Source organism: Ammospiza nelsoni, chromosome 3 (assembly GCF_027579445.1).
Source record: "Ammospiza nelsoni isolate bAmmNel1 chromosome 3, bAmmNel1.pri, whole genome shotgun sequence".
Classification (NCBI taxonomy): domain Eukaryota; kingdom Metazoa; phylum Chordata; class Aves; order Passeriformes; family Passerellidae; genus Ammospiza; species Ammospiza nelsoni.
In genome coordinates, this window is record NC_080635.1 from 93,427,598 (window position 1) to 93,455,032 (window position 27,435).

The window sequence follows — 27,435 nt, forward strand, 5'->3', positions numbered from 1 at the left end:
TTTCCTTAGTTGTTTGACTTCTAGAAGTCCTTTCAACATCCATCTCTGTTGACGTGCATTTTTACATATATATATATATATATATATATATATATATTTGATATATATTTGCAAGTTCTCCTTCCTTTGACTTTAACTTGACATTCTAATGAATTCTAAGCTGTCATACTCTTTGTTGTGCTGTCTATCTACATGTCTGTCAGCCCCCATTTGGTGAGTAGGAGCCCTCTTGCCAAGCAAAACTAGGCTGGATCCGCTACTGAAAAAACTCAGAAATTAATTCCCTTAAGTTTCATGGAAACCATTAACCATTGTGAAAGGAGTGGGGCAGGAAATGGACACAAATAGCTTGCCCTGTTGCAGCTGAAGTATAAGCTCAATTTTTTTTCATCCTGACAGATGGGCAGTCAGCACACACATCGTTTTTGGCACCCACCCCAACACATGCTGCCTCTTCTCCAACCAGACGGGTAGGGGACAGAGAGATTTTTGGGGCATGCCATAGTGCATTTGGAACTCCTTCAGTGAGAGAGGCAGGAACAGATTGTACACATCTGTAGGAAACCATATTTAGCATTTCTGCTGTCCAAGGAATGTCTGACATCTATTTGGAAGGAAGTGAGGGTAATTATAGAAGGGTGCAGGCAGGGCTAAAGGGAAAAGGTCTTAAATGTGTAGGAAACTGGGCTACATTAGTTCTGCTGCTTATGGCATGACACAGTAACTTTCAGCCTTTGTTATTCCCATTCTGGAAACATTCCTGAACAACGGTTTTTGTCCAGTCAACCAATTTTTGATTCCTGTTGTTCAGTTCCTCAGTTAGGGAGGGACTTTGTAAATAATGAGAGAGGGATTTAATGCCCACAGTTTGCTGCAAGACTTAGAAAGAGCCTATAAGAAAGCAATTAGTAAGGGGAAGCTCCATCCAGCAATTACAGCCAAGGACTAGATTTCTCAGTGGAACAGGAAAGGGACTGGGGTCAGGGACTGACAAGGAAAAGGAAAGATTTATACTGATTTTACCATTGACCAACCTTTTATGTATCTATCTTCAACTGAATAAAATTTACCATTGCCCCTGTTCCTTAAAGCCAAAAGCATAAACAGCTGGAAAAAAGCTCACTAGAAATATTACAGTTGAACCTAGCACAACTGGAAAGTATGCTGGTGCTCCTAGACAATCTTTAAATACTTAGACTAAGGGGTTTTAAAGCACACAGTATCATGAAATGCTTAATTTTCTCTGCTTTTAATTATAAAATGTTACAAAATTACTTCATCATTGAAGCATATATGGCTTACAAATATTCATCAATGATTTGCTTGAAATGTGTTTATTTAGCTCATAATATTCTCTCATCTCTTCAAAATTAAATATTTTATTGCTCAGATGTCACTTGTTTTCAAAGCCAGTCTGGCTTGATATATAGGGTTTCTATAAGTAGTACATTTAGGGTGGCCTCTCCTAGGATGGGCCTGAAGAAGAGCTCTTCAATAGCATCTGCATCAATGTCTCGAAGAGATGTGATTAGCTGAAGAATCGAAGCAAACCTGCTGAGGCTCCCAAGGAGCATTGTTGAGATAAATTCCATCAGGGCTTTCTGAGCTTCCTGCTGCAGTGATTGTACATAAGGGAGACATTTCAGGGCATGACATTCTGTCAAAACAAAAAGTAAAATAACAAATCCTGAGTAAACATTTCTGTTCTGTGTCTTTTGTAATGATGGGTGTCTGGATTTCTGGCTTATAGGACTACTTTCTCCATAGAAAAAAAATAAACACTTCCTAAACATACTTTTTGGAAAAAGAAGGTATGTGTGGCTCAATAATTTGAATGAGCATTGAGCAGCATTGTAATCACATTGGAATCTAACCCATTACATTAAAATCCATCTTTGAAATGGTAACAGCAGGTAATTTTGACTCAGTACAGATGGAGAAGAAGTTTTCTAGTGTTGTCTACCCACCAAATGATGCTGAGATAGTAGTCTGGGCACATTGAAATATTCCAGCTCTAATCCACCCTACCTAGGTAACAGCAGGAAATGGAGATGATGGTTTGGAGGAGTGAGCAGGCTCACAGCCTGAAGATGTAGGTTTCCAGTACACCCAGCCCCATCTCCTTCCTATTGTTGCCTCTGCTTACTAGACTAAGCTGGGCACTGTGGTTCACCACACTATCTAGGTATTTTCATTTACAGTCTAAAAAGAGCAAGAGGAGTGCCTCAGCAAGAGGAGTGTCTGAAGGAGAGGCCTTTGCCCTATGGAGTCATGGTCATGAGCCTCAATCACATACCTCCCATAGCATGTGACCTGCTGGCTCACTGAGGGTGTTTGTGGGTGCCAGAACTCAGTGATAAGGAAATCCTATCTTCATCCTTTGCCTCTGAAGAGAGTGCCTTGCTATGTAGCTCTCAGCAACCTGTTGCCTCCTGTCCTCGCTCTCTAAGGATATCTTTTCTCTCCTAGAACTGTTGCAGTCTGGACAGAGGGTAGAACGCACTATTTGGCAACATTTACAGTGACTGACCCCATACGTCCCTAGAATAGAATCTGAATAGTTCACACCAGGTGTGTTTCTCACAGTATCATTCATTTCAGTGTGGGCAGTTCAGCATTCTTGCCTAGTGCCCTGTATCAGGGCAAAATCAACCTGGCTGGGTTTCCTTCAGTCTGTAACTGGCTGACTGTTGTCAGCCTTTAGCAAGTCCCTTCTTCTTAGACACCATTGCCAGAGGAGAAGAAGCCTCAGCCAAACCTGCAACCAGGCTAACCAGAAATAAAATGTGTGCAAAAGTCATCATCTCCCCCAGGATTACCAGCAGCTGCAAGCTGTGAAGATGATTACAAATGTTAGATTTTTCATGGAAAGGAAAATGTCAGGATTTTGTGGATTCAGGATGAAGTTGCAATAGTTTATATCTCTTCAAATATGCTTAATTTCCTCATTTGGTCTTCTTTTCTATGTAACCAAATACTGGTTTTAATTTACACATTATGAGACACTTCTTGTTCTGAGATATGTTGCAATAATATTCAGTCAAACACGTTTCTTTTTTTTTTTTTTAACAGAAGCCCTGTCACAGCCTTGATGGAATTTTTGAATATATATGTGTACATAAATATGTATATATATGGCACTGATATAATAACAGCACTGCTTTTCACTGCTCCCATCTCTTCACTGTGCAGTCCCAATTGCTCTTCAGACAACTGTCAAAAACAAAAACATTTTCACCTCACTCTGTGCTGTTCCTGTGTGGCAGAACAGTCCTACCTGCTCCTTCCTTTGACTTATTGCCTGGTTCCAAGTAGAGAAGACCTTGCAGCTGGACCCTTCACCCACAGATACTGAGACAGCTCCAAAGCCACCCAGCCAAAGCTCCTCTGGGAAGAGTGGGGATGCCAATATGTTCTGGAGAGTCTGGATTCTGTTGATGTAAGGTGCTGGTTTCCCCTCAGGGGCTGGTGCACAGTTTCTTCTTTGCAGGTTCTTGCTGGCCCAGATGTGGTCAATCAGTAACCCAGCCAGAGCCTCCCGCACAGAGGTGCTGCACAGATTCTGTTGTTATTTCCAGCTCTGGGTCCCTCATCATAAGAAGGACATGGACCTGCTGGAATGACTCCAGAGGAGGGCTCTGAAGATGATCAGAGGGCTGGTGCACCTCTCCTATGAACACAGGCTGACAGAGTTGGGGTTGTTCAGCCTGGAGAAGAAAAGGCTTTGGAAAGACCTTAGAGCAGCCTTCCAGTGCCTAAAGGGGCTTTACAAGAAAGCTGGACAGGGACTTTTCAGGGGCCTGTAATGATAGGAGAAGGGGAAGTGGCCTTGAACTGAAAGAAGGTAGGTGGGCTTAGGTCAGATGTGTAGGCAGAAATCCTTTACTGTCAGAGTGGTGAGGTGTTGAAACAGCTCACCCAGAGATGTTGTGAATGCCACAGCCCCAGGGGCTGGCTGGAAGGCCAGGCTGGATGGGGCTTTGAGGAACGTGGTCTAGTGGAAGGTGTCCTTTCCAATGGCAGGGGGGTTGGATTAGGTGATCTTTAGGGTCCCTTCCAACCCAAAGCATTCTATGATCCTTGTAGGAGGACCTATGCTCCATTGTGCTGCCTGCCACCCTCTTGCCAAAGGGATTTTTCTAATCATAGTCAGCACAATGTCTGTGCCACAAGAGATCACTCAGGGTACAAGCAGAGCTTTGCATAGTTGTCATGCTTTTATCCAAGAGATGGCTGCTGCAGCTGCATGCCTGGATGTCCTGTGGAACTCCAGCTCATGACCAGCTCTGGACCGCTCTGGTCCTGGCCCTTCCCTGTTGCTTCAGTCAATTTTGGTGGTCTCAATGGAAGTAAAACATTAAGGGTGGTAATGAGGCACTTCATAATCCAAAAGAGAGTTAATTTACCATTGTCACTGCTGGTGGCTTCCTGAAAGTCTTTTATACTGAGGCCTGCAAAAATAATAGCATTTGGCCAAACATCAAGCCAAAACTTGAAAAGTTTGAAAATGTGTTGCAAATATGTAGAAAACATTTTCTGAGTTTGGTGGAAAGTGTTGGAAAACTATTAAAAGTAGTAGTTGTGAAAAAAGAGCTGTACAGATTTGTTTGCAGCAAAGGGTGGTTTGGGCTATGTATAAGTCCTGAGTACCTGTTTCAGCCCAGATTTAGATGGTGACTCTGTTTCATACAGAGGCTTAACTGAATCTAAGCTTAACTGTTGTTCTCCAGGCTGCCTTCTGCAGTTCATGGAAAAATACTCCAGGGAATCAGGTCGTCCCAGCTAAGAGCTGAGTGTCATTCCTGAAACTGTGGAATGTGTCTACAGACAGCATTGAGGGCTGCTGGCTCTCTCATACAGCACCCTGGGGAAGCAGCAGGCCTTTAGGAGGCTCAAATCCAGAACATAACCCTGCTACTGCTGTTTCTCCTTAAGTGAATATTGCATTTTACCCACAGAGACAATAAAAATGCCAGCTGGTTAAACTGTGTAAGCTGCTGCAAATGAGGCCTTTCTCCTCTTATCATCCCCCTGGATATAAACAGTGTTTTCTTTTAGCCTGATTTTATTGTGAAAAAAGCTTGCACTGAAACAAACTCTTCTGCTTTGCTGCTGCAGCACAGACACTCAAGGCAATACCAAGCATCTGGATGACATTACACCTCAAGAAACAGAATTTGAATCCCATTGGAAGCAACTATAAAGACACACAGCCTTTGAGCAGCCTATAAACCATCCACCACAAGAAATATAATGGAATAACGGAGGCATTCAAGCATCCTTTTGGTGCATCCCCAAGTACAGCACACTGCTGACAGTGCAGCCAGCTGCAGTGATTGCTGTGGAAGGAGCTGGGCATCTGAGCCAGAGCAGGCTGGAGTCAATAAGTCTTTCCATTTACTTTGGTGGACTTGGAGCTCAGTTTTTAGTTACTCATGCACTCCATGGTGCTGACTGAGGCAACCTTCCTTCCTAAGGAGCCTGAACTTGGCATCAGAGGTGAGAGGATGCAATCAGAAGTCTAAGTTTGCTTTCCCAGGCTTTGAAAGTAGAGATACTAAATTATATAAATATACATAAAAGCTGTGTAAACTCAACACAGCGTCCTTTTGCCTCACTGATGAAAATCAGATGGTTGTTTTCTTGTGTTCTTGTTACTGAAGAAGCCATTGTTAAAATGCTTCTAAAGCTCACATCATGTGCCCATGTACCCTCTCTCCCTTGCTGTGAGGGTGAGGCTGCTGTATTACCTTTGAACTGGAAGTCATTGAAGTTACACAAATCTTTATGACTTACAATTTGTCAGATAGAAGCTGTTTTGGCTTACAGTGGGTGACGAACTGCACATGTCCAAGGAACCAAATAAACCACATCAGGCAGAAAAACTCTTAAATCAGGGAATACAGGTTTTTGAGAACATTTAACTATCTATTCATATAAATGAGTAAAACAAAACATTTTCTCTACGTAAATAAAAAAATGTCAAATATCTTTCTAGGCACATAATATTTTGTGTAATTTCTGGGAGGACTTACCAGAATTAAAAAGAATAATTCCTTTAAGATAGGCATATTCTTTTGCACTTATGTCCAGGTCCCAGAATTTCCACAATAAATTCTTCATCTTCTGAACTTCTGTGAAAGATGCTCCTGCTGATGAGCTGCCCAGTTCATTCATAGCTGTTGAAGACTGATTGAGGAGGATTTTTTTCAATAAACTGGTGGCTGGAACCTCTCTCAGGTCAAAATCCACTCCTTCTTGTGCCATGCCCAGGACAAAAAGGGGGACCCAGTTCTGTTGTATGAGGACAAACTGATCCTCCCAAGGCATGTGATAAAAAGAAGGTAAGTTTCTAATAAAAGTTGAAGTCTTCAACAGCACTTCAGAAGCTCTTCTGCATGTGGCTTCTGGTGTTCTCAGGACAACTCTTCTGTCCAAACAAGGACAGCATTTTCTTCTTGCAGAGCAGTGGGGGCTGCAATGCTGCTGGTGCCACTTGGTCTCACTTCCATGCTCTTTGTTAAGGATCTGGTACAGGATGCTTTTAGAATGGAGTGTCTCACACTGACATTTCCCACATTTCTCAGCAGGGATCTCGGTGGCCATGCTGTCAGAGTTCCCTGTGGCAGGAAGCAGCATGTCTGGAGCAGTGCGTCAGCAGCAGGGGAGGGCCCTTCTGCCACACAGGGAGGCATTGTGTGCTTATATAGACCTGGGCAGGTGTTGGAAGGTGATATGACCCTGATCCATAAGGTTACCTTGAACTTTACTTGCACCAGTGTGTTTGGAATGGGGCGTGGCTGCAGGCTGCTGGCATGGGCCAGTCCTGGGGACCGTCCTGGAGATGGAAATCCTGCGTTTCACAATTACCTCAGGTTTCTGTGAGATTTGAGAGAAACTTCAGAGAATGTCAGCTGTTGGGAGTTTATGACAGTGTTCTCTCTTGCAGTTCACAAATGATAATTTCAAACACAGAATGTGAAGGCTTAAGTCATAGAATTGATTAAGTTGGAAAAGACCTTTCAGATCATCAAGTCCAGCCATTAACCCAACACTGCCAAGTCCACCACTAATCCATTCCTCAAGTGCCACATTTACATGTTTTTAAGTGCCTCCAGGAATGGTGACTCTACCACTTCCCTGAGCAGCCTGGGCACCTGGGCATTGATGTAGAACAAGACAACACAAGACATCCAGTACAGCTTCCTCCTTCAGAATATTTCTCCCAGACAGGCTGTGTAATTAAATTTTCCTCATAGAAACTGATGAAACAAAAATGGCCATTCATACTAGTGTACATGGGAACTTTTGTAGCAGCACAAGAGCTGAATGATTGAATTGTCAGGACTCTTCAGCCAACATCAGGGAACACTAGGTAGCAGGAATGAAAGCAACTCAGCCTTAATAAGAAGATATTGGTAATTCAAGTTTTTGTTACTTCACACTCTACTCTCTTGCTTGCTCTTATACAGGGGAAAAGGTACTAAGTTTTTTTCACCAAGCATGATGTTTATGCATTCCTACCATGTGGGCTCTTAGCATGTCTCAGCAAAAACTGGGCATTAAAAACAACAGCTTGAAGGTCTCTATCTGCCAGATCTCCAAGCCTTTGGTGTGCAAAGGCCTCCCCCCACCATCAGATGCCTAACTGCAAATTTGTGTTTTGCTACACCAGGTTGGGTTTTTTCCATGCTGGGCTATTTTAAGAAGTACATTCTTTACCTCTTCATGATATTTATGTTGCAAAATTTTCCCCCTCTGAGGAGGCAAAAAGTGGAGTAAGGGATGTCTGCTCCAAAGTTGAGAAATTTAGGAGTGTAGTGCTGCTGAGGTGCAGTGACTGCTAGCTGCTGTGGAGGTTTCAGGGCACACACAGCACTGAATACCTGGTGGTATTTGCTTGTCCACCTCTCCATTCATTCAACAGCTCCCTGCTACTGTCCATTGCTGGGGTATCAAAGAGCTTTGTAAGTTAAATCACAGAATCACAGAATCACAGAAGTTCAAGACTGGAAGAGACCTATAAGATCATCAAGTCCAGTCGATGTTCTAACTGTTCACTAGATCATGGCAGCAAGTGCCACATCCAGTCTTTTTTTGAATTCTTCAAGGGATGATGACTCCACCACCTCACTGGGTAAATGATTCCAGTATCTGACCACTCTTACTGTGAAATATTTGCTTCTTAATTCTAACTTACATCTCGCTTGACGCAACTTGAGACTGTGTCCTCTTGTTCTATCTGTTATCGCCCGGAGAAAGAGACCGACCCCCAGCTCACCACAGCCACCCTTCAGGAAGTTGTAGAGAGCGATGAGGTCGCCCCTGAGTCTCCTTTTCTCCAGGCTGAACAACCCCAGCTCCCTCAGTCGCTCTTCGTATGGCTTGTGCTCCAAGCCCCTTATTAGTCTCGTTGCCCTCCTCTGGACACGCTCAAGCAACTCAACGTCCCTCCTAAAGTGAGGGGCCCAGAACTGGATGCAATACTCCAAGTGAGGCCTCACCAGTGCCGAGTACAGGGGAAGAATGACCTCTCTGCTCCTGCTGGCCACTCCATTTCTGATACTGGCCAGGATGGCATTGGCCCTCTTGGCTACCTGGGCACACTGCTGGCTCATATTTAATCGACTGTCAACCAGCACCCCCAGGTCCCTTTCCACCTGGGCACTGCCCAGCCACACCGTCCCCAGCTTATATCGGTACAGGGGGTTATTGTGGCCGAAGTGCAGTACTCGGCACTTGGGCTTATTGAAGTTCATCCCGTTTGATTCTGCCCATGCATCTAACCTTTCCAAATCTCTCTGGAGAGCCCTACACCCCTCAAGCAGATCTGCACTCTTTCCCAATTTAGTGTCATCAGCGAATTTACTAATAAAAGACTCTAAGCCCTCATCCATATCATCAGTAAAAATGTTGAAAAAAAAAAATGGCACAGCAAAAGAGAAATGCCCAGAAAGTCCCCAGAAAAGCCCCTCCCTCTTATTCATAATGTAAATTCAAGCTGAGCTGAGGCTGAATGGAATGAACTTCAGTTACAGGGGCATTGCCATCTGAGGTTCAGCATGAATTACATTGATTGGCTAATGGCTGTACTACAAAGACAGACTGAGCTTGCTAAAATCGTTCTTGCAGAGAGTTTGCTTGTGAAAAGAAGTGCTGTCTCCTAACTGCTGGTGAGTGAGTGGTGTTTCAGTAATCTAGGCAGCAGAGTTCTGAGCATCCTAGCTCCTGTGCTCCAAGACCAACATCTCATGGTTAACCATTTCACTCTCTTGGTACATGCCATTATTTCACAGCTCCTATTAACTGTGCTTATGAAAATTCCTTCAGGTTAAATTGGTTCTTTTCCTACTTTTTTCCTTCTGAGGTCTCCATCAGTCATATGCAGAGTTCTGATGTCAGCAACATATGGTATTGGACACCATTTTTATTTGTCATCATTTATTTCCTTTGTTTGTGTATAGAGCTAAGAGGCAGAAGCAAATTATATTTCTTTCTCTCAGAATTTCCCAGTGTGTATATATAAATATATATGTATAATTATATAATAACTTTGTGACTATTTACCAAAAATAAGAGTAAAGGTCACTGCACCAGTATGACTGCCTAGGATGCATTATGCATTATCAGATTTCCTGAGAAAATGATTACTTAGAATTATGAGTCAATATTGAATTGCAGGTGAAACTGATCCTGGTCATCCCCATTCAAAACTGACTGCCTGTGTGACCCAATTTTCTCAAAGGTAGAAGACCAGCAGCCAAATTTAGCTCTATACTCATAAATTAGGCAATAGTTAATTTTTCTTTCTAAATCTTACCTACAGAATGGTTACAGCCACATGCACCTAGATATAAAGCATCTGTCTCCATGCTGCAGTAGCAATACTTTGTACTTTCAAATGTTAAGGAAGAATACAATACAAAACCCAATTTTGTGATATGATAAATCCCCATGGATTTCTATCTATTTTAGCTGTCTCTAGCATGCTGGCTTGAGAACAATAAGACACAATCACATCAGTGTTATTTTTTGCTTTTTGCATTTATATACTTTTTCAGCCTAGGAGACACCCATGCCCACAAACACTCACTGCCACCACATTCTCTCTGATACCATCAGAATTGCTTCTCCAGCACAAGTGTTGCCATTTGGACAACAATACAATGTGTCCCAAGTTCACACACAAAATTAAAAGACCTGAGAGAGAGTTGGTTTAGATTAGATATATGGAAGGAATTCTTTCCTGTGAGGCACTGGCACAGGTTGCTCAGAGAAGCTGTGTATGCTCCATCACTGGGAGTGTTCAAGGCCAGGTTAGAAGGGCTTTGAGCAACCTGGTCAGCGGAAGGTGTCCCTGCACATGGCAGAGGGGTTGGAGCTAGATATCTTTAAGGTCCCTTCCAACCCAAGCCATTCTATGTATGTTCACCCCATTGCTGGGAATTAAAATAATAAATATCTCATTGGCTCCAAACTTATAAGACGTGTACTATTTTTGGCTCATAGTCCATAGCATTAAATCACTTAATGGAATACCTGGAAGTCTGAAGAGACTTGTCACATAGTAGAGGAGATTGCATGACATACTTATTGCCTTGGCAGTAGCCCAACTTGAATCTTTCAGTAACAGTGTATGATATATCCCACTCTTCTCATGACTATTTTTCTTGCCTTGAATAATTTGCATCTTAGGGAAATCCTGAGCCAGAATCACTTTATGCATTTAACGACTTTCAATTAATTTCTAACCTTTGTTCCTGGAGTCTGCTTCTAAAGCCACAAGAACATCCACATTGGCCTACATCAAGGAATTCTCTGGGGATGCTTGTAAGTGAGACAAAACTTACTCAAACATTACATTTACAGGATCTGGTGCCTTCTTGCTCTTTTATTGGAGGAAAAAGGGGAATCAATCAATCAATCAATCAATCAATCAATCAATCCCTATTCATCCTATTGCTTGGTCTACTTTATAAATCACAGTAAGACTCCCTTTGTCCAAACTAAAGAAATGTAGCTTCTTTCTGTAGAGTGACACAAGGCCTTTGTTCATTTTGTTAACCTTATTTGAATCTTTCCTAGCCCTACAGCTTTTCTAAGATATTCTTTAGAGGGATGTGCATGAAGTATCAGGACACAGTATCCAGGACTTAGGAAAGCATGGATTTATACAGAGACAGGATGAAGTTCTCTGTTTTGCCTTTCTCAGAAGTCACTTTTGAACAATGAGCTGTTGTTGCTGTGGAACAGTCACAGCCCCCAGGTTTTATTCCTGAGTGATGGTCATCAGTTCAGAGGCTCTTAACTTCATCAGGAGTAGAGTCAGGAGTGGTTTATGTGCATCTTTTGCCATATATGCATATGCACATATTCTTAATCATCATTGACATCTAGCTGATGATTTTCATGAAGCCTTTCGGCAATTCTTCTGAAAGTCCTGTCTTCCTCCAAATAATTTTGTACCATCAGCAGACATTGATATTCTCAGACTTTGAAGGCACTGCTCTTCAGAACAGTTCACTCAATACTGTGAGTCATTTAAAATACTATAATAATTTAACTATGAGACAGAAATCTGACACTGTCCTTATAGTAGAGTGTCCATATATACAAGCACATAAATGTTGGACTGTACATATGTACACCATATGTATAGTGACTGTTATTTCCAAGCATTGATGGGAGCTCTCCTACTTTCCTAAAAGGTAAGATTGGAGGCAGATGCATTTCTGGAGGAGAAGAATCTTCTGCTATTATTTAAATGGGCATTAAGAAGGAAATGCCTCCCCAGGAAACTGACAGCAGCCTTTCTGGCGTCACACCACCTTGATATGAGCACATTTTCCTTGATTCAGTGACCTCTTATCACTCTGGTCTCACTTGAAAACATTTAATTGGCCTATAAACATCCATATGACTTCAGAACAGGAATCTCTAGGAGTTTTATACAATGTGTTTTCTGGGAGAGGTTGGGTGAATTCCATGTCACTGGCACTTTTGAGGACAGCTGACCTCTCTAACAGCCTTAAGAAAAGGAAACAGCAATAAAACCATTATCTTTCTAGAAGGGTTCAATTCCCTCCATCTTTCTTGAGCTATAAAGGCATTAATTTCTCAGCTAGAGAAACTAAAAGCTACCATTCAGACTGCCAGCTTTGGCTAGGCAGATACTGGGAAATACCAGGTCCACACTGAAGCCTGCTCATCTTTTAAACAAGTTCTGAAACAATGAGAATGCCATGGTAAAGTAGGATTTGACCCTAATATCTGAAGTAAATCTACATGAATAACAAATCCAGTTAATTTAAACATGCTTAGCCTACCTTGAAGCTCAAGTGATTGAGGGTAAGCATGTGCTTAAAATGCTTTTGTTGGTTATGTCTGATAAAATCATCATCTTTTTGATGATAGCTATTTGAATAAATTAGCAAACTAATAGAGAGGCAGCTGCCCTGCCATGAAATGTTTTCTAACCTTGAAACTAGGCCTGTTTTAAATTTGCCTCTGGTGACTGAGTTAGATAGAAGGCAAGTGTCTCTGAACTTCTGCCCCAAACTTTGATGCAAAACAGGACTTCTGAGGAGCCCCCTCCCTAAAAACATATCCAAGGCATCATATTTAACTCATTCTTTGTTTCAAGAAACCTTGGGGTAGCATTTAATGTGACTTTTTGGCAGGTGCTGCTCACTAGCTGAAGTAGGGGCAGAGTTCATCTTCATTTTAAACCAAGGACATTTTGTTAGAGTTATTATGCTGCCTGACTGTATCTCAGCTGTTGCAAATGTGAATGCAAACATGTGCCATCTGGAGCTATAACAAATACGAGACTAAAATATTAGCACAGAAAGTAAATAACAGCTCAGCAGTTCTCCTCAGGCAGAAGATGGGATGACACAGGAACATATTTCTTAACTCTTCAGCTTCTTATAAATCTAAAGAAGCAATAGATTTCTTTGAATACATGTGCATAAATAAACCCAAAATGTCTGTTCATGTTGTTTAAGAAAGCGAAGAAACAAATAAACAAAACAACAAACAAACAAGCAAAACAAACAAACCCAGCTGGATAAGTAAACTCTTTCCACAATTTTTTAATAGTTCTAACCTGCCCCACAGTCACATGGGGTCAGAGACTTCTTCAGCACTTTGCACACCATAGCAGGTGTGCAGGGACAGGTGACAGGTAAGGGATTGGTTTAAGTCGTGTTTGGAAATGGACATGAATCTGGAGACATGAATAGATTTTAGGCTGCACAACACCAATTGTTTGCTGTCTTCATACTAAATTTTTTACAAGGGTAAATTGTCATTTTTTTATAAGGGCACACCTTGGGATGTAGAGATTCTAAAATAAACCAGAAGTGACCTTGTACAGGTTTGTGCCATTTTTCTCCAGCTCCTCCACTGAGGAGATGGTGTTTGTACAGTCACCCCTATCAGCACTGGGACAGGCACCATCTGTCATTTTAAATGCAGATAGATGTACCACTTATTATTGCTCAGCAAGTGAAAAATAATGCAAAGCACAGTTAGAAAATGTTCCTGGCTAGCAATGCCATCTCCAGAGTGGCACTGAAAAGGAACTCCTCCTTCAGCCCCCTCCCCAGCTGAGAAGAGTGGTTTAGATGATAAACTTTTTAATGTAGTATGGAGCCCACTGTCATATCAAAGTTTAGTCTGTCTCGTGTCATTGAAGATAAATGCCTAATTTAGTGATCAGCACTCTGTAAATACCACAGATTGGCAGGTGAAGGTTAGATGGCAGATTAGATATGTGGTGTACATCTTCAGACTTGGCTTTATGCATTTCATTTATGATCAGATTAGCAAGGCCCAAGAAACTGAACCCCAAACTCTTTCATTTTATTTTGAAATATATAGGGGACAAACAGATCAGAAGATGCCTTCTGTGAGAAACATAGGACTAATGTATTGAATTTTCCCTGTGACAAAATCAACATGGCCAAACTTCCCTTGTTGTTTGCCATGGGATAACTTCTCTACTAATATAAATATCTGTCTTCTTAGACTGGGGAAAAGGAACCAAGCAGTTCTGTCTCAAAATCTGGATTTTCTAAGAGCTCAGAGTACTTAAAAACAGAAAATCCTCTGGTATTACAAACAATGGATGCTTAATCTGTCAAACCTTTACCTGACTGGCAGCACTGAAAGGCACGAGTCTGCCTGCCTTTAGGCAATTATTTCTTTAGAAACAGGCTGGTCTGACAAAACTGGGGAGAAAGAAAAGATGTTGAGTCACACTGTAAATTGCAAATGAATTTCTTAGAAAAAGAAATTATCTCCATGTTAGAGGCTCGGCTGTCAGGGTACCTTGGGGAATGAGGCAGCCTTCTGAGAACCATGGAGTCCAGCAGGAGTGACGAAAAAAGATTGAAAACCTTTCCAGAGAGCATGTATGGTTTTGAGCAAACAGTTATGTGAGATTAAGGCTAAGGAAATGGATTTCAAATGTTCAAACCCAGGGAAGGATAGCCACAGTCTCTCTGTAGAAATAACTAAGCTGCTGAGACAGTAGGAGTTTCTGAAAATTGAAAATGTTAAATAGTACAGGCTAAAAATAGAAGGGAGGGAAAGGAGGGAAAGATCAACCTAAGCACATTTAATAAGAACAGATTATGACAGGATAAATGCAAACAGTTGTATAAAGATGTGAATTGCTGAGTCAAAGATGGCCACAAGACACAGGCACTTCCAGGCTGTTCAGTGGCAGTTTGAAAGACATTCAGACCTTCTTCTGGACCTGTTTCTGCATACAGTTAATGACTTAGTACTGAGACTTCAGTGTTGCAAGATCAACTGCTGCTTACTCTGGCATTTATGTTATTTCTGTCACTCTGAAAAACAGCTCTGAGATTTTTAGAACCATGCACATTTGCAAAAATCATATTTTTGAAGGAGAAGTCTGGCTCCATTTGTCTCATAAAAGTCTGTACTTAACCACTTTTTTAAAAAACACTATTATTCTAAGGTCAGTGGAAACTCCATTAAAGTGTTTCAGGAAATCATCAGATCATTAGAGCAGTGGAAACTGAAATGTATGCAATGTACTGATTTCAAACACATTATAAAACTGGGTAAGAGATCAAGTGTGCAACATTCTCCTTTGGGACCCACACAGTTCCAGCATGATTTTATCATGCTACATGCCAGTGACTGGTCCTACCTCACCGTGGCTACTGGAAGGTATTTTTCCTTCAAAGGTTCATCCATTGTCACCTCTCAAACCAGCCTTTGAAACCAAGCAGAGACATAACTTTTTCTCCCTTAGCTACCTGGGGAAACATATGTAGGAGGAGTTTTGTCCTCAGGAGTGTATCTGATACCCAAATCTCCCACCTTGAAGGTGGGACCTTAGAGTCCTGCCATTGTGCATTGAAATTGTGCTCAGAAAGGCAGGGTTTGAAAACCACGAATCAGATCAGTTTAACTGCAAGGCTTGTGTGAATGCATTAAAAGAAACAAAAGACCAAGAGAAGCACATATCTGCAGTGTGCTCAACAGTCCTTTCACCCTCCCCAGTTCCTGTGACAGGATGGTGACAGCTCTGTGATAATCTTATGAGAGGTCACATCCAAATTCAGATGGACCAAAGCATTTATATCCCCAGGACCTGTTTGCCTTTATAGCCCAGATCCAACAGTGCAGGTCCTTCTGACCCAGACCTCTCCCCTTTTTCCTCCCTCCTCCTGCCTCATATGCTTCTGGTTCATTAGGTCAAGCAGGAAAGGCTCTAGAATTTCCTTCCACTAAATCAGTACTTGATGCCATCTGTTGTAGAGATGAAATTCTCCTTTGGACAGGGCAGAAGGATTTCTCCATGCCCAGTTTACAGCTATTCCCATAGTGGGCCAGGATTTACCAAGTTCTCAGCTCAGCGTGAAGTAGAACTGATCTGGGAAATGCCCAAATCCCATTATATAAATGTTTCATGCTAGAACTCCTCCTCTGAACCCACACAAGTACCCTGCCCATCATGTGTTACACAATTTCCTAAGTGTGAGCAAATGACACAGCTCATTATTGATCTCATTGGAGACTGGAGCTGGCAGCACCACGCGTGTTGTGGTGGCAGCGCTTTGGGGGTGCCTCGGCCCAGACCCCAGCCCAGTGTGGGGAGAGGCTTTAGGGACAAGCTGCACTGAGCTGGCCCTGTGGCAGGAGGTCACAGAGCTCTGTGTGCCTGCCCAGTGCCCCACACTCCTGCAAGCAGGGTTTGGAAAGGGCAGCACTCGCCTCTGCTCTGCTGGCATGATAACATCACTTTACTAATAAACTATAAACTGTGACCAAGAACAGAGCTGTTTTTCAGAACAAGTTTTGGAATGGAACACTCAGTAGAAAACAAACCTGCGACAATTTTAATTTCACACATATTTTCTCTTGAGTAACTATGCACATGGGATGTCTGGTTTATTGTGACTACAGGTGTCACCTTTAAATCCCAAAAACCTGGGGCAAAAATGAAGTCAAAACACATAGAGGGAAAAGTAATTCTGGTTTTATTTGTAATGTCAAAACAAGACATCACTTGAAAAACTTCTAAAGTTAAAACAAATAATATAGGATGTATTTAAAAACAGCATGCAGAACAGCTAAAAATATTCACTTTTGGAAGAACCACTCCCAGTCCCAATTCATGTGTCCACAGCAAGTAATATGGTTTGAAAAAAAGCAAGCAGAGTTGTTTTATTAGCTGGCCTTCCTCACCTTCTGCTTGACTTTGTGTTTCAGTGTGACCAGAGGATTAGCAGACTGTTAATACAGCCTCAGAAAACACATATCCTGACCCCAAATGTCATTTTAGGCAGCAAGAGAACAGGAAAAAAAAGCCCAGTAGATGATAGAAAGTCCCATTAAATAATTATAGCAGGAGAGAAAGAGGTCTCTGGATTATCAAACCTTCTGAAAAATGAACATTTTGATAAGGGTAAGGTTGAGATTAAGTGTGAGGCCTTGGTGCATTTTGTTACAAGTTAAATCATGACACAGAAATCTCAACAGATGAAGGAATTCAGAAGAAGTGAAGAACTAAGGAAGAAAACTGGAAAGCAAATAAAATTATTGGGAAACAATTATTACTACTCGTTATTTGTTTTCACTGTTACTGTTTATTAAGAAATTAGCACTTCACTGCCTGAACCAAGAGCTTACTATGGAAGTGTTAATCTCAAAGAAGATAAAATAGAGGAAGATGGGAAGAATTTTTCCCCCTTTAATTTTCTTTTCCAACACGAAAATAATTTCTTTGTTTCAAATAAGCATTGCTATCACTGATGTTCACATGAAACCACACAAGTAGTTGGGTTTGGATGTGCCTTAGCTGCACACAGCTGATACTGTGATCCAAAACTTCTAAAAGAAACAATGATATATGAAATACTTCAAAATGGGCATTAATTTACTTCATAAACAAATGTTTTCTTCTAACCTTTTTTTCCTGCCTTCTGTTTTGTTTGCTTGTTTGTCACTGGATGTCTGAGCAGGTAAAACAACTGGACCTTGACCTTCTTTGGATTTATCACAAAACAAATTAAGACAAGAAGTAAACAAGTTGCAGCAAATTACAGGTGCATCCTTGATTATTGCTCTCAAAGCCCAGAAGATTTCTAAATGTGAAAGAAGGAAGGTAGATTAAACCTGACACACAAACATCATTATTTGTAAGACAGTTGCTGGGATATGCCCTCGTGTATCTGTATCATGCAGCAGGTGCTGTTTATGATAGTAGACATAACAAGAGCAGTGCTGATAGGAAAATACTTCCCTGTTTGTAGAGTATCATGAAGCTTTGCTCTGCCACCCTATTTCCAACTCCCTATTTCCTTTTTTTTTTTTCCTCACTCCATCATTGGACAAATCCAGGTAGACTTTTGAGTCCTTAAATGAACAGCTGGATTAGCCTTAAACAGGATGATGACCACACACCTGGTAATTCTCTGCAAGAACCCAGTGACTTTTTATCTGACAATCACCTCCATGAGTATGTTATTTATTGTCACTCTAATCATCTTAAAGGTGAACCAAACTACCCAGATGTAATTGCAAAATCCAAGGACAGAGAATCATATTCAGGTTGATTTCACAGATAGAAAACAACTGATAAGCCATCCACATAACAGCTGACTGCAGTTAACCTTTAATTGGGATCCAGCAGCAGCATGTGCATGTTAATATGCTACTTTAAAGGCAAAAAAACCAACACAGTCCTGTCTTGTTTATGGAAAAAGTAAAATTAATGGAAAACGTTAATCTCTGGTCTAACATGACCATATTTACCCTGTGATGCCACAGTGCAGTGAGTATTATTCAACACTGACTCTCAAGTTGGACTGCTTTGGCTTTGCCTTTACTTTACACTGTGAAAACAGCGCTTTAGTGTTCACTTAGCAGACATAAAAGTTGTTTTTTAAAAAAAAATCATTTACAACCTACACGTATTTAAACACCAAGAGACACTTCTCTCCAGTGTTACATAACTCTAACACTAATTTCCCCATTTATCTTCACAGGAGATATAGGGTAGGAAAAAAGAAAAGATAAACTGTGTAACCTCACTTAAACTTATTAACAGAATCCTTTGCACCTTCATCCCTGTGTTCCACTGCATGTAGATATTCCAGGCAGTTTGAATCATTAGTACAGGATTAGAACTAGAAACACAGAACAGGTTTGCAATGGCCTCTCCTTGGACACAGAGATGAAATCTGTTTCTCACTGCAGCAGAGACAGTGGCCAGGGGGACCACCTGTGGTAAAGCAAGAACTTGAATGAGAAGCATGCCCTGGAGAAGATGGGGTGTTGTGCTGGTTTGGCTGGGGTGGAGTTAGCTTTTCCCAAGTGCCTTGCAGGGGGCCGTGTTTTGGACTTGTGCTGAACGCAGGGTTGATGATAGATGTTTCTGTTATTGCTGAGCAGGGCTCACACAGAGCCAAGCCATTTTCACTCTGCACTGCCATGCTGGGGAGGAGGCTGGGGGAGCCCAGCAGGTTTGGAGGAGCTGGGACAGGTGGCCCCAATGGATCAAAGGGATACTCAGGACCATATGAGTTCATGCTCAGTGTACAAGATGGGGAGGAGAAAGGGGCAGGGGGGATGTTTGTAGTGATGGTGTTTGTCTTCCCAAGTCACCACCAGGTATGAGGGGGCCCTGCTCTCCTGGAGACTGCTGAACACCTGCCTCCCCATGGAAGCACTGAACTCATTCCTTGCTTTGCTTTGCTTGTCTGTGTAGCTTTTACTTTCCCCATCAAACTGTTTTTATCTCAACTCACAAGTTTTATATCTTTTACCCTTCCAGTTCTCTCCCTTAGCCTGCAGGTGGGGGAATGAGCAAGTGGCTGCGTGGGGCTTGGCCTCTGGCTGGGGTTGAACCATGGCAGGTGTAAAGGTAATAGAAGCTGCCAAGCCAATGGATTTATATGAAAGAAAGCCAGGAGCCAGAGGGATTTGCATGCAGATACTCTTTGTGGCATAGATGGAGCAATTGGACAGGAAGAGAATGGAACTGAAGACTTAGAAGTAGAACTGAACTACCCAGCACCTCAAAGGGAGAGTAGAGTTCACAGACAGCTGGAGAAGAGCCCAGGGCCTCCAAAGATAGTAGAAATACACCACAAAAGTATAGTCAAGCCTAATTCTCAGTGCCTTTTGAACTGAGCAGAGGCACAGTTAGATCACTGAGATCAATCAAAGAGATCACTGTTAAATAATGTTCTCTTAGATGCCAGTGAACAGGAACCATTCTGTTCTGACATCTACACCAAACTGCTTAAAAAGGGTGATGGAAATGTTGCTGGAGTCAATGTTCACAGCACACAGCTGTTTTCTTTCCAGAAAATTGGTTGGTTAGCTGGTCTGGCAGAGGGAAGAGATAAAACAACTTGTGGAGTTGATCCCTGGGCTTTCAGACCACACTGTGATTCAAGAAGCAAGAGACAGTCCCAGTGCATGGGCTGGCTGGGACAGTGGGAGACCCTCACACAGCTCACCCAGTGCAACAGCTCTGCAACAGGAGACTTCTGGGTTCTCACTGTAGAAACCCAGGGATACCAATGTTTTTTCTTCAAACAGTTCATTAAACTCAGCAGTTGTTTGATTGCAGCCTCTGTGGGGAGTGCAGGCTGCACCTCACTCCCAGCTGGCACAAGCTCAGCAGATTGACTGGCGGTCCCAAATCTCACAGCCTGATCACCAGCCTCATTCAACAAAGCTAAAAGAGAGATAATAGTTGGCAAGGAAGCAGCTGACCCAGGGACAAGAGGCATTCATTTTTCCCACCATTTAGACCAACACCAGCCTGCCCAAAGTCTTTATCGGGTGAAATTTCATCTGTTGCAGAGGAGTTCTGAAAGAGATGACTCACTGAGAAAGATAAGGCTCTCAATGAGGCCATAAATAACAAATCTAGACAGCAATATCACCCCTACATTTTAGGCCATTGAATGTGAATTTAATGAAGTGCAGTGTGCAGCTACTGAAGCTGAAGCTCAGAGAAGACACAGTTTTTCACACAACCTGGTGGTAGATTTGAGATTCAAACCCATTTTTCCTGTCTGCCTGCCTGGCACCATGCCAGCCAGGGCCCTTTGGAATCCTGGGCTGAGCCCCAGATGAAATCAATTCTTATCCTTTCTGGCACTGTAGGACAGATCTCTCCTACTGAAGCTTTATGCATTTGGGAGCCCATTCATGTGCTGACAAGCCTGCAGTGGCCCAGCCTCTGAAATGCAAACAGAAACACTTTTGGGGTGCAACTCCAAGGCCTGCAACACTTGCCAGAGCAGCACACACCTCCTCCTTTTTATTCCTCTCAGGTAATAAGCCTAAATTCAAAGTACCCCTCAGGAGTTTTCACCAGGCAGCTCTTTACAGGGCTGTGAAGGACTCCTGACCTGTTAGCAATAGGCCCTAGCAGGAACAGATCATTTTCTGGTTTAGTCACATCCTCAGCCAAACCTCTCTGCCTAAAGGGCTCTACAAAGGGATTTGGGCAGGCTGGATGAATGGGTCAAGGTCAACTGTAAGATTCAGCAAGGCCAAGTGCCAGGTTCTGCACTTGGGTGACAACAACCCCCTGCAGCACTGCAGGCTGGAGGAAGAGTGCCTGGAAAGCTGCCCAGAGAAAAAGGACCTGGTGGTGCTGGCTGACAGCAGCTGAACATGAGCCAGCTGTGCCCAGCTGGCCAAGAAGGCCAATGGCATTCTGGAATGTATCAGAAATGGTGTGGCCAGTAGGAGCAGGGCAGTGACTTTTCCTCTGTTCTCAGCCCTGGTGAGGCCACACCTCAAGTGCTGCGTCCAGCTCTGGGCCCCTCACCACAAGAGAGACACTGCGGGGCTGGCACGTGTCCAGAGAACAGCAAGAAACTGGTGAAGGGTCTGAAAGACAAGTCTGATAATGAGCAGCTGAGGGAGCTGGGGGCATTTAGCCTGGAGACAAGGAGGCTTGGAGAACACCTTTTATCAGCCTACAGCTCTACAGGTTCCTGAAGGGAGGTTGTAGCCAGGTGAGGATCAGGCTGTTGTCCCATGTAACAAGTGACAGGACGAAAGGAAGTGCATTTAAGTTGTGCTGAGGAGCTAGATTAGGAGGAAATTGCTTCACTGAAAGTGTAGTCAGACATTAGAATCAGTTGCCTAGGCAAGTGATTGAATCACCATCCCTGGAAGTGTTCAACAGGCCTGCAGAGGTGGCATTTAGGGACATGGCTGAGTGGTGGACCTTGCATTGCTGGGTTACCAGCTGGAAGTCTGATCATCTTATATGTCTTTTCCAACTTTAATAATTCTGTGAAAATTCAGAAACCTCCCTCTAAAACCAGTAAGTAACCATCCCTCACCAGTGCCAGCATTGCTCTCCTTCAAGCAGCCAAGCCAAGGGGCTGCACCTCTGAGGGGCTGCAGGGTGAACCACGGCCATTCTTGTTCTGGGGCTTGCTCAGCCTCTGCTTCTCTAGGAGCTGCCACACTGGGGGGACGTCCTCAGCCACACAAAGTGACCTTATTGCCAAAAGAACTCCTTGGCTAAGGGAATGCAGCTGCACCCAAGCCTGGACTGTGCCGTGCCTGCAGGGGATGCTGCAGAGGGCAATAACAAACATGCCTGCATTGGGCTGGCTGTGGATGCAAAGGTCAGAGCCTGAGTAAAGCCGTGCTTGAAGGGGAGAAAGCATGGGATGCAGACACGGAATGGAGAAAGGAAGGGAGAAGAGGTTCAGCATCTCAGGGGCAGCAGTAGCTTTGCCTGTTGGAGGGCGGGTGCCGAGGGCTGCCTGCCCAGCCCACTCCCCATACTGAGCCCTGTTTCTGCCTTTGGCTCATAGGCCCTTCTCAAATAAATGAGTTGTCACTGCCCTGGCTCTCCCAGAAAAGCTGGTACCCCCACCAGAGCTAATAACTAAATTACTCCTTATTTTTCCTCCATTTGAGTCAGTTCACCCACAAGCACATTACCCTCTCGGCAGGGTTAGGGCTGGTATAACTGTGCGCCACAAGAGGGTCTGCTGGGGCAGAGCACCCACAATCCGGGGGAGGTGAAACACAGCAGAAATACACATTCTTACAATGTGGTGGTGGTTTTAAATAAACTATGCAGGGCTATTTTTTTCCTGAAGGATTCCTTTATAGTGCAGGGTACAGTCCCGCAGGTAGGTAACAAAATCCCTGCTACCGCAGTGCTGTGGTGCCCTCACGTGGATGCAGAACACCGAGAAATGCGCTACACTGCAGTCCCTGCCTCACAGCCCAGCCTGCAAACAAAGCTCTGCCCACCACAAGAGCTCTTTGCAATGCCAGAGGAATAAATGTGCTTCAACATTAGGACTGCCAGACCAAAAATTTCTCACGTAGGAAAAATTTATTTTTCAAGACATTATTTGATTTATGAAAAAAAAAAAAGCCTTCAAAAGGGGGATTAATTGGAGCACTACCCTCATGATATTTCCCAGGAATAAGCTGAAAATAGAGATGTTTTTGGGTCCAACCACAGACCAAATGTCCTTGAGCTTGATTGCCCTCACCAGATGCAGTATTGCTGGCCTTCCTCTGGAAATTGGCAGTAGATACCAAATTGCCTGACATCAGTCCCTACCAATGTGCCATCCAACCACTTCTCAGTGCCAGCAGATGTGAAATACCCCATTTCCCACCTGCTGCTTCACTGGTGGCAAGTTATTACCCATGCAGGGCTTCCTCCTCCTCCTGATTGTCCTTCCCATATGCTGTGTTCTTTGTCACATCACAGAGATGTAGGGGCACAGGCTCTCACAGCCAGCCTTAAAGAACACAGGGAAGACCTTGAGAGGCTGGAAGGGTAATAAAAACATCCTGACACCCAGGTCACATAATTTTTAAAAATCCCTAACTTTCTTTTAAGACTACACAGTGAGCATGGCTGTGTTTACTGCTCAGAGGCAGGGAAAATCATGCTACCGCTAGAGAGAACTTGAATCATGGGGGAATGACACAGAACTTAGCAGCAGTGTTTGGCTAATTTTCCTGAGCTAAACACTCCACAGGCAGAGGTTCTGTTGGAAGAGCACTGCAGGTGCTGATCTGGGGCACACACATGCCCAGCTCACTGCCTACCATGGCCCTTTCCACAGAGCTATTCCCCAGCAGTCCCAGCTTATCCTGGTGCCCAGAGCAGGGCTTGGCATTTGCCCCTGCTGAATTTTATGGGGTTCCTGTTTATCCATTCCTCCAGCCTACCTGGGAAAAGCATGCCTGACCTCAAGCATTAATCATCTGCAAGTTTGATGAGGGTGCATTGCATTGCCTCCTCCAGGCCATCGATGATGTAGAACAGGACACACCCCAGCAACAAGTAGAGAACTGCAGGGGTCTGAAAGTGCAACCCATGAACCACTGCCCTCTGATCCCAGCCATCCAGCCAGCATTTCACCCATCTTCTAGCTGTCCATCCACCCTTCCACCCAATCCCTAATATCCTGCCATGCTCACAAGAGTTTTATGAGGGGCAGTGCCAAAAGTCTTGCTAAAGTCAAAGGAAACATTATCTCTTTCTCACCCCTCATTCCCAGATCCAGTCATTTCACCACAGAAAGCCATCAGATTAGTCAAGGGTGACTTAATCTTGTGAGCAGCTGTGGAAAGAACTGGCAATACAAGACTAAAGTTACCTCAAACCATATTGATTAGAAAAACATTCCTAAGTGCATAGAGGAATCATGGCCAACCAGAATCAAACAGAAGCAGCTGTCCAGCTGAGCAGGAATGAATACAAAACTTCCTAAAGCAGTGAACTAAGTTCAGAAATGTCTTACCTAACTTTGTTCTCTGAATCAGCTGCTTTAAGAGTGTTCCTATGCAAAAGTATCCAAGCCACTGTTAAAAACCTGGTAAAGATTTTACTCTCAAAGGAGTTAATTAAAGAACCTGATTGCAATACCTGTAAGTCACTGAAGGACTGCATGGGCAATGCACTCCTAAAACACCAGCAGGACACGGAGCTTCTAGCATGTGGGCCAGGCACAAACAGACCCCAGCAAGCAGCATGTTTGAGCAGAAACAGCAGCTTTGACCACAGCCTATAGTCACAGAAAATTTTAGACTCACTACTAGAAGATCAGTGTTTGACTCTGGACAAAAAACATGCCTTTCAGAAAGTCAAAAAGCTCTGCGTGCTTTCAGTCAACGTAGGTAACACACAAATCAAATGCTAACCTGGGAGATATTTGATGAGTGCAGAATTTTTTCCCTGAGGATCCATCAGAAGTGAGTTAAACTATAGTGCACAGCCAGTGGCATGTCAGTTTTGTACAGCTCAGCCAACCATTACAGGAGCCATAACTAAACACAAAACCTTACCAAAAGAAGGCAGAGCTAGAATACAAAAGATTGTTCATAATCTCTTAGTGACACATGAGGAAGCTGTCAGTACAGGTAGAAACATGTTTTAAGGCACCTAGACTGTGAGTAATAAAATTATTTTTTATAGTGGGATTAAAGGAAGCTAAATGACATTTTATACTGCTTGAAGGTGGTCTGAGGACACTGGCAACACCTGCCAGTTCTATGCCAAAAATACAGGCCCTTGCAGAGAACAGGAGGGACTGCTGCAATTGCCACAGCAGCTCTTACACCAGTGCCACTATCAATTTGGCATTGACTGGACAATGATATATTGCTCTGTAGCATCATCCCTGATAACAAACCCCAGGACAGCACCAAAAGAACCCCTGCTCACTCCTGGCACTTTGTTCTGACTATGGGACAGCTGAAGGAAGCAAACCTGCGCTCTGGCTGCCACTGGTACACACCTGGTTTGGATACAGTCACAGCTCACATTAAAAGTTTGCACTCATTAATACAAGGGCAACCAGCAAGCAGCAGTTACTTGCAGCAGAAATACAACATTAAGTTACTTGCAGAAGTGAAACATGAAGCAATTAAGAGGTGATGCTTTGATCAAGACAGATAGTTGAGTTCAGGCTGTAGAAGATGCAGCAGAATATCCTTCTGCTGAAGAGATCTCTTCTGGCCCTTAGTGCTCACCAAGCACCAGTCCTGGCCCAACCTGAAATGCACTTCCCAGGGCAGGCTTGGGGCCACACCAAACCAGAAGCATGAGGAGAGCACTCATTTATGGCTTGCCTCAGACCAAGCTCCTCAGGCTTCTGATTCCTTTCTGACCATTCTGGCCAGCAGGTGACATCACCTCTGCCACCCTGGCCAGCAGCACTGCCTACAGGAAAGAGCTGCTCTCCAGAGACATAGAGGCTAAAAAGAGATTAATATCACCATATGCCATACCCTTTGGGAGGCTGGCAACCTCAAAAATAGAAAGTTCAAGGCACAAACTAGAGAGAGACATTTCTCCTTACCAAATAGCTCCTAAATCTGTAAGTCCAAAAGCCAGGCAGTTTCATTTTGTTAAGCAAAGAGGATAGAAGGACTGCAAGACAGTCTTTTAGGAACAACAAGTGATCACAAAGTGTCAGGGCAAACAAATGCAGATCAAGAATACAGCTTCTGATTTCTAAAAAACTCAAAAAGCAGGAATTCCACATACAACATGTCAGAACTTTATTTCAAAAAAAGGGGGGGAGGGGACTATTAGAACTTTTACAAACTTTTTTGTCATCTAAAAGGCAATCAAAATGAACAGGATGTTCTCCTACATAAAAAGAAACAGGGAAAATGAGGACAATAGATACATAACTAAATTTACATCTAACCCCAAAAGAAATCTTTTCTCTGTCTCAGTTTTCAGTGAGGACCATGATGTCTCCTTGGAGCAAAGGCACGGTAGCCATTGAACCTGAGCATGCTGCTGCACAGCTCCATTATCCTGGAACTGGAAGAGCAGCTGTACTTGCAGGGAAGGGAAGGTGCTGATCACCATCCTGAGGTGCATCACTGCACACCTGCCCCAGGCCATTCTTTCCTTAGCATCCCATACTGGCCAGAGACAAGCTCGGAGGCAGCAGGGACCTCAATTCTAACCCCAACAACCCGAACAAACTTTTCAGTAACTCTGAAAGGATGGGTATATGAAACTACAACTTAGGTAGACTCACTTTGAAGTGAATGTAACATGGTTGAAGATGAGCAAGACTACAAAAGGCAATAAATGTGCTGATCCATGCAAGACTAACTAGCCTGACTTCAAAAGTAGGTCTTGATTAAAAATATGTAACAATAATGTAGAAATTGACACAAAATGCAGCTTGGGCACTAATGATAAATGAGACACTGCTGAATAGTTTCTTTCCTTATGACAGTCAGAAGATCAAGATGCATTGCATATATCTTCCCATGCATCTTCTGGCATGACTTTTTAATGACTGAAATAAGGGAAAAGTGAACCATTAAGACAGATGACAACATACAGTACTAATATTCATGTTCATCACGTGACTTTGGATGTTATCCTGCTGGTCAGAAAGAAATCAGGAGCCTAAATTGCTCAGTGCAAAGCAGTTCCAGTAGGCTGAAAAAAGGCTCTTGGAGCACCTTCAAAGTTTAAGGATCACAGATAATTAATGACACAACCAATATTCTAATAAAATTTATTCTTACCTCTACCTTTATCATCCTCAATTCAGGATCAGTTATTCAGGTCTAGGTTGTAAGGAAAAAAGTCACAGTAACCTCAGTCATACATAGAACAGGTCAAGTACCTAGTGCCAAAGCCTTTCACTGTGTGCTGTAAGCTGCTGGAAGTGAAAAAAGGGGGCAGAAGAAGAGTTCTGCATTAGTCATTTTTACTAGCTATGAAGCATAACTGCCTAAGCCAAGAAAAAAAAAATGCTGCCTAGGGATTGTTAAATATTTCCTTCTAAAAAGGCACCTGGTGAGACTTCTGAGATGTTTTCATTTTCAATGCATTGTGTTTGAATGTGGCCAACCAGGTGCACAGAAGGGCAAAGACAGTTCAGGAGGTGGATC

The 27,435-nt window shown here is 43.1% G+C and overlaps 1 protein-coding gene across 1 annotated transcript; it reads right to left on the bottom strand.

Annotated features, from left to right (window-relative positions):
• Window positions 1-1,403: 1,403 nt before the first annotated feature.
• LOC132070515 (nuclear receptor subfamily 0 group B member 2-like) lies at window positions 1,404-6,606 on the bottom strand. The gene is made up of 2 exons (XM_059467298.1): window positions 6,036-6,606; window positions 1,404-1,657 (listed from the first exon to the last, which is right to left on the bottom strand). The coding sequence occupies exons 1-2, from the start codon at window positions 6,604-6,606 to the stop codon at window positions 1,404-1,406; spliced, it is 825 nt and encodes a 274-aa protein (XP_059323281.1).
• Window positions 6,607-27,435: the final 20,829 nt, after the last annotated feature.

Excerpts from the sequence above, each read along its gene's own strand:
- LOC132070515 (XM_059467298.1), bottom strand. The coding sequence starts at position 6,606 with ATGGCCACCGAGATCCCTGCTGAGAAATGTGGGAAATGTCAGTGTGAG. Across the intron at positions 1,658-6,035 it reads AATTATTCTTTTTAATTCTG|AATGTCATGCCCTGAAATGT; the intron begins GTAAGTCCTCCC and ends TTGTTTTGACAG.